The 13,509-nt window shown below is 36.6% G+C and overlaps 1 protein-coding gene across 1 annotated transcript in view; it reads right to left on the minus strand.

Annotated features, from left to right (window-relative positions):
* Positions 1 to 13,179, minus strand: part of LOC108365991 (uncharacterized) — a 34,029-nt gene extending 20,850 nt beyond the window's left edge. Inside the window, exons 1-2 of the mRNA XM_017620238.1 lie at positions 13,125 to 13,179; positions 195 to 251 (exon numbers count right to left, since the gene is read on the minus strand). Coding sequence (XP_017475727.1) covers positions 195 to 251; positions 13,125 to 13,179 — 112 coding nt within the window. The remainder of the gene's footprint in view (positions 1 to 194; positions 252 to 13,124) is intronic.
* Between the last annotated feature and the right edge of the window lie 330 nt (positions 13,180 to 13,509).

The raw sequence follows: 13,509 nt of genomic DNA on the forward strand, positions 1-13,509 counted from the left end.
GTACATTTGTACAGAGTTGTATATTTTGGCAGTCAGAGTGTTGTTGTCTAGAAATTTTTATCAAGAATAAGTTCAGCTCAATGGATAAATTTCCAAACAACCCTACTCTGTAACTGTCAAAATGTACAACTCTGTACAAATGGACAATTCTTGTGATCCCAGCTTAATGCTCAAACTACTTATAGCTTTTTTACCTTCTGAAACTCCTGGCGTTGGTTCTGGTCGCTCTAATAACTTCTCCAGTTTGGCTGCTGAAATGAAAGAATGGTAAAATAATTAGTTAAAATAAGCTCAACCTTGCAGTTCACAATTAATTTGTCTTTCATGTGGAATTTTACTTAAATGTATATTTTTCATTAAATAACATTTGTATGCACTCATGAATGAGCAATTTATATACTCGTACATATAACACCTGTTTCAAAATTGGCAATGAGCCAAAGCAAACTTGGCTGGTTGTAAATTACCCATCGCATAGGAAATGGAAGTGACTGCAATTCCAGCAAAACTTTTTCGCAGCAGTTATGTATTTTCTTTTTGGCTACAAACTTGTTGAATGCAAAACATTAAATATTCTATGTTTACCGAAGTAGCACATGCAAAAGCACAACTAGCTACAAAAATAACAGCTGATTAAAAAAAATATTGGTTTTTAAAGGAAAACGCAGTCGTTAAGAAAGTTCCACAATTTTATATGAAAATAAATATTTGCAATAAATAGAGCCGGCCCCAGTGCATCGCTATATCAAGCAAATAAGTTAAGCTTTAACAATGTTGACCTATCAATGTCACTTTTATTAACCCCTGCACTAAGCTGTTTCTCCTTTCATGCTTGAATTTTGCCAAAAATCACTTCGTTTGCTTTAAACTCAATCTTGTCCATTATTATACCATTACTACATACATAGCTGTAGATTATAACTTTTATAGCACAACAAAACTATGCGAAAAACTTTTGCTGCAGGTTTATTTGCTGTTGACACTGAGTTGTAAATTTGTTTGTTTGAGCTTTACTTTGGCAACACTATTTTGCATATTTTCACCATCATCTGTTCAATTCCGCAAAGTAACCAAGTTGTCTGAAAATACCAACAGACATGTGTTTGTGGCCATAAAACTTTATGGTTAGACAGTAAATTTGTGGTCGAAGAGCGAAGATTTGTGAAATCGCACAAAACTGCTAAAGGAAGAGTGAAGTAATTTTGCTTGTTAACCTTTAATTTAACTTCTGTGAACTTGATTTTCATTGAAGTCTTTCGAGCGAGTGTAGAAGGCATAAAATTGATTTAAGCGCACAGAAGATCTATGAAATCTTAACAATAACACATAGCCGTAAAAAGAAGGCATGGCCGGAGAGGACGGTTTCAACCTATTTCGGGTATATGGAATCGAACGACTACAATATATATATATATTTGTTTTTTAATATTGCCTACAAGTGAATTTTGCAGGTATTATACCCTCTTTTATGGTTACTAAATTTTATCTGGTTGGCTTTTTCGCTGAAATTTCTTCAAACTATTTCAGGCCTTAACTTTTGTGAATATATCAAACTTTAAAAAATAAGTCTTGGACACTTTTAGGTGGAAAATGCGAAAGCAGTAGACTATTAATTACTTAGGCACACAAAACGGAAATGTTGTGAACCAGAGGGTAAACGAACGTGACCAAAAAAAAATACTTTCAAGTGACCATCTTCCCGCCTAGCGCCCCTTTCAACCACCCCTATGAATTTAATTTTACATGAAAAGTTTAGATGGCTGCGTATACCTATATTTTCCTCGCCACTTAAATCGAAAATGGCTACAAAAAATTACTTAGACCGCTCCCTCACTCTCTAGAACCCCCTTAATACACCCTGAGACGGTGAGGTTGAATTTTAAATTTTCATAAAACTGTAAAATGTGTGTGTATTTCTATGTTTTTTTGGAGCGCGTTAAACCGAATATGACCAGTCAAACCCCTCGGGTTTGCCCCCTAATGAGCCCAAACGTCCAACTATCCATAGTCAGCTTCCCGTTAATTAAAAAACTAAAAAATTAGGAACTAACTAGGAGCGCCAGATACTGTCGAAATTCAACCGCTTTTCTAGTTTTTTTCAAGACCATTAGGGAGATTTTCTAACTTAGCACGTCTCCTGCTCTGGAACTGAAATATGGCTAAAATTTTTTCCATCTCTGAAGGTCTTTGGAGGACTTTGGCAGGACTTGAAGTTGACCCAATGCATTCCAGATAGTCGATAAATGCCGATAATTTGATACATATCGATAATTCAATGAATTTTAAAAACACTAAAATCCGATAACTCGTCGGCCGCTGTGGTGTAGTGGTAAGCAGTGCGCGCTTCCACTCCGCAACGCCTGGGTTCAAACCCTGGTCAAAGCAACATCGCAAAAAATATATGGGGTGTTCACAGTTTGTTCCAAATTGTGTCTGAAAATGTAGACGTCTACATTTTGAGACATCTTTAGCATCAAACTGTGAGCACCCCTTTCTAGTAGTCGTCGCAAAATCGTCTCAAAACTATGCTGGTGTTGCCAGACATTTCTTCCTTGCGTGCATTTTTTATATGTCGCCTTTCGATTTTGTTTCTGAAAAATTGTAATTATTTAACTTAATTACCAATTCGTAATATTTGTCATTTCTTTGCCTTCATTTGTTTCTTTTCATCAGAAATTGCGCTCAAATTAAATGCAAATACAGAAAACGTGCCCAATAAATAAAAAAAATGCGATTAGTATTGCCATAATGCAACCCTGCTGCGAGGTTGCAAAATGTAGACGCGTAAAAAACATACCTTTGAGTGTGACAAAATGTAGACGGCGTCGTTTTCCAATTTTGTATGGGAAACAACAACACCACAGATTTTACGGTTAGAAAACGTCTTAAAATGTAGACGTCTACATTTTGAGACACTATTTGGAACGAACTGTGAACACCCCAATAGAAAAAAGGTTTTTTCTTAACAGCGGTCGTCCCTCGGCAGGCAATGGCAAACCTCCGAGTGTATTTCTGCCATGAAAAACAGCTTCTCATAAAAATACAATCGCCGTTCGGAGTCGGCGTAAAACTGTAGGTCCCTCCGTTTTGTGTGACAACATCAAGGCGCACGCCACAAATCGGAGGAGAAGCTCGGCCAAACACTAACATATGTGTAAGCGCCAATCTATTATTATTATAAAATCCGATAACTCAACAATATTCGATAGCTTGACTAATTTCTATAAATTTCGATAATTCAAAAATGTATATACCTCGATACAAATCGATAAACTTTGTATAACTCTATAAATTTCGAACGCTTGTTAATTTTGATAGTTCGATATTTTTCGAACGCTATCGACAAACACCATGAAATTCGATAAGCAGTGATAACTCTATAGACTTATACAACACTAAAATTTCGATAACTCGATATATTTTAAAAATTCGATAAGTTGAAGAAACTGGATACATTAAGATAACTCGATAAATTTCGTTAACTCGCTAAATAATCATAGTTCAATAAATATCGATAACATGATAAATTTCATTAACTTGAAAAATTTCGATAATCCGATAAATTTTTAGAGCTCGATAGCTATCCGTAAACTTCGACAACTAATTTTCTGTGCCTATGAATTTCGACAACTCAATAAACATTGAGCCCGTGAGAGAGTATGAATATTATGCATTCACTATTCCGAATATGTTTCCTTAACCCACTGTTTGAGAATGAGTAAACTAAAAATTCTGTAAATCATTATGGCATTTAGATAAATATGTAATTAAATGCCCAAGAATATTCGTGACTTGAAAAAATGACGTCGCCGTAATAAAATTCACCAAAATTTTGGGTAACGCAAGAAAGGCCACAACAAGGACATACGCATTGTCTAAAAATACAAATAATTTTAATAAGCATTGTTTTAAGAAGTAACTGCTTTTTCTACGTTCGCAACTATCCATATACATAGGTACAACTGTCTACCCAATGGTGGCAACAAAAACAAAGCCTATACACCAAAAATACTCACCAACAATTATTTGCGACAGCAATGCGTACAATTAGGCGTAAAAAAAAACAAGAAACAATGCCAACAATGCAGCTATAGGACAACAATTTAATGACAATAGTGCGTCGAGTGGAATGCTCTTGAGGCGGACAGAGGTCATTGTCGACAAGTGCAACGACACAAAGCGTACTATAATAGTGACAAGGACTTGCCATCGAGCGAAGGATGCATGAATCAGCAGCTAAGAATGTGAAGTGCACTCAACTCAGTAACGCTGATTTCAACAGGCATACATATGTACATATGTGCATTCATGCGGATAACTGTCTGCAGTCACTTAAGTATGTTTCCAGTTCTTTTTTTTGCATTTAGTTTGTGCGTGTAATATACCTGTTGCCAGCCGCCAACTGACTGACTGACTAAGCAGAGTGGTCGAAGGAGGCAGGGTGCCATGAACTGCCAGTCAGCTTGTCGCCACCAGTAGGTACCATTAAAAGGTGCAAGGGCCCATGGGTATGCTTTAAATATATATGTATGTACATAAGCATTAACCGATGTGCATACATACTTATGCATATGCATATGCCAAGGCGTCGGAAGTGTTGCCTCCACTAGCATGCAACAGTAGCGCGCCAGTAAACGTAAAATGGTCGCTGGTAGTGTAGTTTCTGCCACTGGCCAGTAGTCGCATGAAATCACTTACATGCATACATGAAAATGTATTTATATTACTCACCTTATGCATACATACATATTTATGTATCTATGTATGCGCTTTGAAATCTCATTCTTCAATTCCAAAGTAAATATTATGTCTGCGTGTCGTTAATACTACTTCCTGTGCGCCAGTTTGTCGAGGCGCCTCTAGTGCATGGCGCCTTAGCGACGTCGTAATGCTATTTCAGGTGTTGACGATCGACGCCTGCCAGGACGCCTACGCCGAACATCACCTCAACTAATTTGCACTTGATTTTACTCTGCAGCTCATAAATTTGCTGCTCTAAAGCCTTAGACGACGTTTACGTTCTATGATTTCATTTCAACTGAAAGACTTGCTTACTCTTCATAGTTATCAAAGTGCATTTGTGGCGAATGAAGTTTTTCATTTGAGAGTTGGAACGTAGTACATATGTATGTTTTTGGTACAACTTCTGTTGAAAGTAGTGATTTCCTAGTGCTTCATTTGGTAACTGAGTTTGCGTTGACTTTCTAGTTATGAACAGTTTTATTTCCTTTATACTAAACACAACTTTTCCAATTTTGTAGCTGTACATCAAACTTCACCTCATGAATTATTAGAGAAAATTGGTAAATGAGCGAGTTATGCACACTAGCGTGGTCCCTAAAAATATTGAAATTATGGGGCACCCCTTACGATTGTTTAGGGTCGCCATCTGGGATTGAAAAAAAAATTTTTTTTTTTTTTATCGCGAAAAGTTTACAAAATTTTGACTTGACGAGCTATAACTCAACAAGTTTATGAATTTATATGAATAAACTCCAATACGCTGAGTTAAAGTTGGTCAAAGTAAATTGTTGTCAATCTTTTACAAATTAAAAAAAAATGAAATTTTTTCTACCTTGGTAGGGAGCCCTATTTTCTTTAATATGAAATCTTCGTTAATGTCTTTAATTTGAACGTAGAACAAAATAAATGGGCGGTCCATATCAAATATATATGTTGATGTTTGAAAGACCACCCTATTGTAAACACATAGGTGCATGTGCCCGAAAAAGATCCTTTAACTCTTAAAAGATCACTAAGTCAAAGGCTTGCTTAAGAGCTTTTGGGCCCTTCCGCTTAGGAATGGTGCACTATTATCCAAACGAGCTGCGTTATTTTCCTACTCAAGAAGGTCATCACACCTAGCCAATTTGTCATCCATAAAGCTTCCTGTAACGTCGCTGCATGGCATCATTTCCACAAGTTTGAATAAACTGCTAACAAACCTAACAATACTTAGGGGTAAAAACGCAAAAGTCTCTAAATTTTTACTAAGCGAGATTCCAAGGCCTATGTCGAATTCGTAAAATTTAGTTACCGAGAGATAACAAATAATTCATAACCTCCCTTAAACTTATCAGAAAAATGTCGAGAAAAGACGCAAAAGCCAGAGAAATGCATACAACAACTAAAGAAGAATGTGATGTACATATTTTGGAAATAATTCCTGTGATCGAAGCAGGAAAAACGACACTGAAGACGGCACAACGTCGAAACGTATTTCTTTTCAGCCCAAACATGAACCACCAGCTTCTCACTTCGTCAGAAGAATCAACATCCAAAATGAAGACTAACTAGAGGTGTTCGTGGGAACTTACCGTAAGGCCCTGATTGCAGGCTTCTTCTCTTATTCAAAGACACTGCAGTAATCTGAAAATCTAAAAAAAAAACGATGAAAATTTCTAGACAAAAATAGCTTCCTGATCTCCANCGAAAGTTGGAATGTACATACATATGTATATATGTATGTATTTGGTACAACTTGTGTTGAAAGTAGTGATCTCCTATTGCTTTGTTTGGCCACTGAGTGTGCGTTGGCTTTCTAGATAAAAACATTTTTTTTTTCTTTATACTAAACACAAGTTTTCCAATTTTGTAGCTGTACATCAAACTGCGAAAATTTTACAAAATTTTGACTTGACCAGCTATAACTCAGCGAGTTTATGAATTTATATGAATAAATTCCAATACGCGGAGTTATAGATGGTGAAAGTAAATTGTTGTCAAATTTTTACAAATTTAAAAAAATGAAATTTTTTCTAACCTTGGTTTTCGTTAATGTCTTTAATTTGAACGCAGAACAAAATAAATGGGCGATCTATATAAAATATATATGTTGATGTTTGAAAGACCACCCTATTGTAAACACATAGGTGCACGTGCCTGAAAAAGATCCTTTAACTCTTCAAAGATCGCTAAGTTAAAGGCTTGCTTAAGAGGTTTTGCACTGACATCAGGCCCTTCCGCTTAGGAATGGTCCACTATTACCCAAACGAGCTGCGTTATTTTCTTACGCAGGAGGGTTATCATACCTAGCCAATTTGTCATCCATAAAGCTTGCTGTAACGTCGCTGCATGGCATCATTTCCACAAGTTTGAATAAACTGCTAACAAACCTAACAATACTTAGGGGTAAAAACGCGAAAGTTTTTAAATTTTGACTAAGCGAGATTCCAAGGCCTATGTCAAATTCGTAAAATTTAATTACCGAGAGAATAATAAACAATTCATAACCTTCCCTAAACCTCATAAACGGAAAAATGTCGAGAAAAGGCGCAAAAACCAGAAATATGCATACAACAACTAAAGAAGAATATAATTTTTTTTTTTTTTCTTTTGAAAGAATTCCTGTGATCCAAGCAGGAAAAGCGACACTGAAGACGGCACAACGTCGAAACGTATTTGGTGTTCGTGGGAACTTACCGTAAGGCCCTGATTGCAGGCTTCTTCTCTTATTCAAAGACACTGCAGTAATCTGAAAATCTAAAAAAAAAACGATGAAAATTTCTAGACAAAAATAGCTTCCTGATCTCCAGCCATAAAAGTTTGGCTTGTCTGTGAACAATCTCATAAAAGACTGGTTTTCACTATGTCATATTTTAACGTCAAAATTTGGCGACATATTTTGACACAACTTTATCTCCTTTATCCATACCTTTACCGATGGTACTATGGGCCAAAAAGCGGCAGATATCCCATTTAGAAGCGCATGTACCCGACTAAAGACCTATCCTCATCCAAACCAATCGCTAAACCGCTTTTTAAACCCATTTGACAATGTGTTTTCACTTATTTGACGAACAATTCCATCGAATTTGACATAGTGAAAACCAGCCTTAAGCCGCAATGGTAGGTCCCCTTCCACTCATCCATTGACTGCATATGACTGAAGGGGAAATTGACCGCCGATTCAGTTCAAACAAAGCAGTGCCCGTTAACTGCATTGAGACTTCCGCAAACCATGCTTACTTTTATTTCAATCAAGTCGGTGTTGCTATAATTTTTTGGTCTACCTCCTGTCAAAATTAATTTAAAATCTATAGTTTACCATCTTCCTTTCGTTTCCTTGTTTAATTTCTTTGTTTAGATTTTCTTCAAGACGAATATCCTTGAATACCTTAAAATATGCAACTGATATTTAAATATATTATTTTCTCATCAATATTTAAGTAAGAAAAGGCTGCCTTCATCTAAATTTTATTTTAAATCTTAAATTCAGTATTAGCCCTTGCACAGCAGACTCTGTGGTATTTGCTTTAAAAAGAACAATTTACTCTTTATCAAGCTCACATTACACATACAATCTTCTGAATTTTTGTTTACCCCTATGTGTAGTTTTTACTCGTTAGCTTAACAAAACTCACTTTGGCGGCTATAGCGCAAATGAAAAATTAGATAGGTATAGAGTTTCCAACCACGTGTGGCAAAGTTTTGAGATGAATTAAATTTCCTGCTCTAAAGGCAATTCGAGGCGACTTACATATGTTTGGCATTTAAAATTGTTCCATTAAAATGGTATATACATTAGGATAACTCAGAATATGAGCGATTTTGTTTTGTGACCTCTTAATTTTTTTTCTTTTTGGTTGTTTGTGTTTCCGACAGGGTAGGAGTATGATGTATTGTGGAACGATTTTCCGTCATCCCTTTTCAAATTTGTGTCTCCCTTCCCTTGTCAAAAACTGTCTCCAAACCAAATTTGACAAAATATGACGGAAAATCGTTCCACAATACATCTTAATTTTTTCTTTCTGGAATAATATAGTATGCATATACATACATAGAAAGTTTTTAAGTTGTTTAGAAGTTGTTCATGATATTTGTTCGATAATAGATCTTAAACTTTTGAAGAAAATCCAAAATTTCAGCTGAACGCTATGATTACCAAATTGTGCCTCTTGATCATTGTGTGATGTGTGGGGCTACAACATCTTCTATACGAACTTCTGCGTAGACTGTAGTTAGTTTTTACAGCTACACGGTTCTACTATCGCCAAATGTAACTTCCCAGTATGTGTATTGCGCCTATGATATTCCTAGGATTTACTGGAAATTCATATAACACTCGTTGGCATTTAGCGTCCGATGCCTTTTTTATACGATTGAATTCCCAAATTCCGAATTATTGATTTCGCCCATATAATTTGCGCCTTCACTAAGCCACCCAGATTCTCCCTGAGTGATGGGGGGATCAGGCGACGATCGGTAACTCGAATTCAGTGGATGGCCTGAGAGTGTGCTCTAGTGAAGCTCTTGGCACTGCCATAGGTCAGCAAGGTAGCCATGTGTCTATCCACAAAAAGCTCAACAGACTAGTTCTCTGGGTGACAAGCTCACTACTGGAGGGAACAACAATTTCAATATTTGTTTTTGGCACTAGCATTTGGACCTCCCATGCCAAGGCGTAACAAGGAATGGTTTTTTACTGTCACTGTAGTATCGTTCCTTCCTTTGGAGAGCTCAGTAGCGCCGCGTCTTTACTTGGCCTTTTTTGAGGGGCCATATTGCAACCATAATTGGCAAACGAGCAGCGGCAAAATGGTTTTGTATGCACGGACAGAGAACCGCAGTAACCAGCAAAGGATCTGAACTAAGAGAAAAACAACAACTAACTGGGAAATAGACCTAACCTAAAAACTTCGTTGGCAATTTGGCTTTATGAAGGTCGTATCAGTCAAAAGCGGCGGCAGCAAAGTAGGTGACTTTCCTGGGCACAGAAGCAGCATCCCCCTAGAGGCGATAAAGCACTTACTCAGCAGTCGAGAGTTTGAGCACTTCGTGCCGTAGTAGATTTCAAACATATTTCATACGGGGATTGTGAAGAGCGAAGTCTCCAAATATCCACAGTACGGCACTCTGCAAGACGCTATACTGTCGCCTATGCCGAGGTTTTGCTTATTAAACAACATTTTTCTAAGGCGCAATAGTGATGGAGTCCAAGTGATTATGGCATTCGGGTTGTGCATAAAGATGATAAGCGAATAAGCGAAATGCTGTAGAGGGAACCAGGAAGTTGAGTTCTTGAGATAAAGCTGCGGAATCAACGTAAATCTCTCGAAGAAAACTACTTTTATTCACCACAAAAGAAAACAACCTTACTCAAGTGTGCATGCTGGGTATTTCCTCTGCAGCTCTTTGTACACGATCCTACGAAAAATATTTGGGACTCATACTTACAGCGAAACTAAACTGGAATATGTCCACGGATGATGTCCCACGAACGCCTAGAATTTCATCTGCCACATGCCACTGATAGATAGACTCTTTATTATGGAGAGTGCCCTGTGGTTGGGGGAAAAGCAAATGTGGAAGGAACGGTAGAACGGACTTGGACGTGTCCTGTATTACATCAACGATCCATTTATGCGCGAAAAGTCTTGTAACGTTAAATAAAATTTAAATAAAGAATTTAAGTACTGTCATTTGTGCATAAACGTTTCCAGAACTCGAAAGAGATTAATTTTTAATTTCAATAATTTAATACTTTAAATTTGCCAATTGCCTCAGCACCAAAACCATTGAAAAGAAATGAATAACGTATAATAGTGTAACAACTAAGACATTTTCCCCTCGCTGTAACTCATACTACATACTACATATTTTATGCGACAAGCAAGTTAATTTCAACTTGAAGTCTTCTCAACTGTGGCAATGTGGTTTGTTTCACATGAAATGCATAACCAGCAAGAAAGTTGTCAAAGTTTCTTCGGACTTTTTATTTGCGCTGTTTTTCATTTGACAATTTCCAAGTAGTTTAGAATCGCCTTATATGTTGTGTTTGTAAAAGGATATTTTTATTGCTTGTATGTATGCGTTTTCAACAACAACATCATTAACAATGACATTGTAAAATAGCCTCAAAAATGTCAGAAGGCATCGCAGCAACATTTCAATTTTGGCGAGACAACAGACAACTCGCTGGACGGATATTAGCAAAAACTTGGTGGAGTTACAAGCGAATTTTGGCGAATTTTGCGGTGGCAGACATAAATTTTCAAGGGACATTTCTTCGTGTAGTTTTGTAGAAGGGGCGAAGCAGAAAGTTCAACATATAGATAAGAAAAGGACGAGCAAGTTTTTTACTGTTTGAGCAAACAAATTTTTTTTTTTACTTTTGTTTAGACTGGCTTGTTGCGGCAAGAATTTAAACGATGTCAATTTATTGTGAACAGTTTAAAATTTGTCTAAAAAGTTTGGAACATTTTCGTTGAATAAAACTGACAAAATGCAGGCATAAAGTGCACAATATTTATGACTTTTTCATATTAGCTTTACACAAACATCAAACATCAAATCGCCGGGAACTAAGTTTTACTTTTAGTTTATATTTTAAGTCTGCATTCTTTACTCAAAACTTAAAATACTCTTAAATACAAAAGTAGAAACACATACATACATATGTATTTGTAAGTGACTTTATTATATAGTCCGTACCAAGGCATATTCAAAAAGGGAAGAAGTGATTTCGGCAATTTTAAACACCGACTGCAATGTCAAATGATGAACAAATTTTAACCATTTTCCCGTTGGCATTTTATATTTTTTCATTCAAAATTCAATTAAATTGTGATTTTTTTTGTGTTTTTTTTCGACATTTTAAGGCGCCGAACTACGAAGTGAAAATCATTACTACTCGGGTGAGTTTATTGTTTGCCCATTGCAGCCAACTATATACGCATGTATGTAGGTGCAGTTCCCATGCCTGCGTAGTCCCAGTCCTGAGGCACCCGAAATTTCAGAACAACTTCAAAGCGAAAGAAATTTGTTTTTGCAAAAATTTAATAAACAAACTTTTAGAGTTAAGTCCTCATACATATAAATTTCAAAGAAAACATTAAATTGGTATTTGAATAACAAATTAAATGTGCAAGCACATAAGGTGAGTAAAAACAAAAAGATTCCTAAAACTATTTCATAAAATATTTCTTTGATTTTGTTTGCAGAAAATGCAAATAAATGCAGTTAAATTTCTTTGAATGTAATTTTGAAGTACATAATTCACAAATTTAGAATACATATGTATTTATTAAGATGTGTTTTAATTGATGCTAATCCATAGCAAACGTAGCACTCGCACCTCAAAGGGTTAATTCGAGCTATACATTTATGAAAAAGAATTATTAAATAAAAAAAGAAATATAACCAATAATGGTCAAGAAAAGGAGTTTCTTTTATTGCCATCAGTGCAAATTACAAATCCCGTAAATCCCGGGACTATATTCCAAGAATCCCGGGATTTTCGGGACCTTAAAAAGGCCGGGATCCCGGGATTAACATTCCTAATATGTACTCTGAATTGAATATTCATGCCTTTAAATATCATTACGTTTTTTTTTTGTGCGACTCACCAATAAAATTAGTAAGCGTTTAATTTCTTCCCCACTCGCTTTAATGTCCCTTAAGTCGTAACGAGACACGTGCTTGGCATTTTCATTTCACTTTTTAAAAATCGATTTCTTAAGTCAACAATGGTTCTATTTTCCCACATTCATTTACTGTCCACACGCATTGTAAGGACAGTCTTTTTGCTTGATTTGTTAATTCCGTTGCCATTGCTTTTTTATCAGTGAACTCAGCGCATTTAAATTCCATTTGTGCTCCACTAATCTCCATGCCTCCTGGCTAATGAGCCATATCTTAATTCCTGAAGAATATTTTACACTACATTTAAGAATTCGGCTTTGCAATTTTTTCTACTTTTTCCTCAAGAAATTATTTTCATTTTTGCATTCGATATTTCCCTTCACAGATAGGTATGTATGTAAGTAATAAGAATTTGAGACCGCAATGAGCTCGTGACGAATAGCCTACTGATGGGCACTGCGAGATAGCAACTGTAATCTGATATATATTTTTCTTTTACTACTCGTAATTGCTGGACAAATGTCTACTTCTTGCCTGCATTTTTGGTACGAGTTTTGGTGGAATGAAATACCTAATGCGTCTGCATTTTTTTTTTACTGTGTTTTGATTTATGAGAAGGTAGTGCCGTCTACATTGTGTAGCATTGGAGTAACTTAATTATGTATTTAAAATATAAAAGGAGCCCCCGGGGTTTTGGATGGAGCGAAGAGCCAGCGGCTCCGCCAGCACTGCCATGACGTACGAATGGACACGATACTCACGGAAGAGGCAGTCCTTCTCTTCGATGGAAAGACCGGATGGATAAGGACTTGGCATCACGAGGTAATTCCAATTTGCACTGAGCCAAAATTGATTAGTCGATTAGTCGAAGCATTCACTCTCTGAGGAGAGAAGATAAATCTAACGCAGTGCGAGCTCTGTCCGGGCACTTTCTAATAAGAAAATATGCAGGAGGCCTCGGGATACCGTTCGGAACGTCTTATATCTGCTGTGTAAATGTTCAGGCTGCGGCATCTGGGATAACCGTTTCTGGCTGACCGTAGTGAGGTTTCAAACACCGCCGCGAGATGAGATTCATCAGTGGCACAAAATGGTTCAGCAGGGGAAGGGCGGGGGGGATAATTAAATGGTATCAAACCGCTGCAA

The sequence above is a fragment of the Rhagoletis zephyria genome, unplaced genomic scaffold (assembly GCF_001687245.7).
Source record: "Rhagoletis zephyria isolate East Lansing unplaced genomic scaffold, Rhagoletis_zephyria_1.1 Rzeph_scaffold_02099, whole genome shotgun sequence".
In the NCBI taxonomy this organism is placed as follows: Eukaryota; Metazoa; Arthropoda; class Insecta; order Diptera; family Tephritidae; genus Rhagoletis; species Rhagoletis zephyria.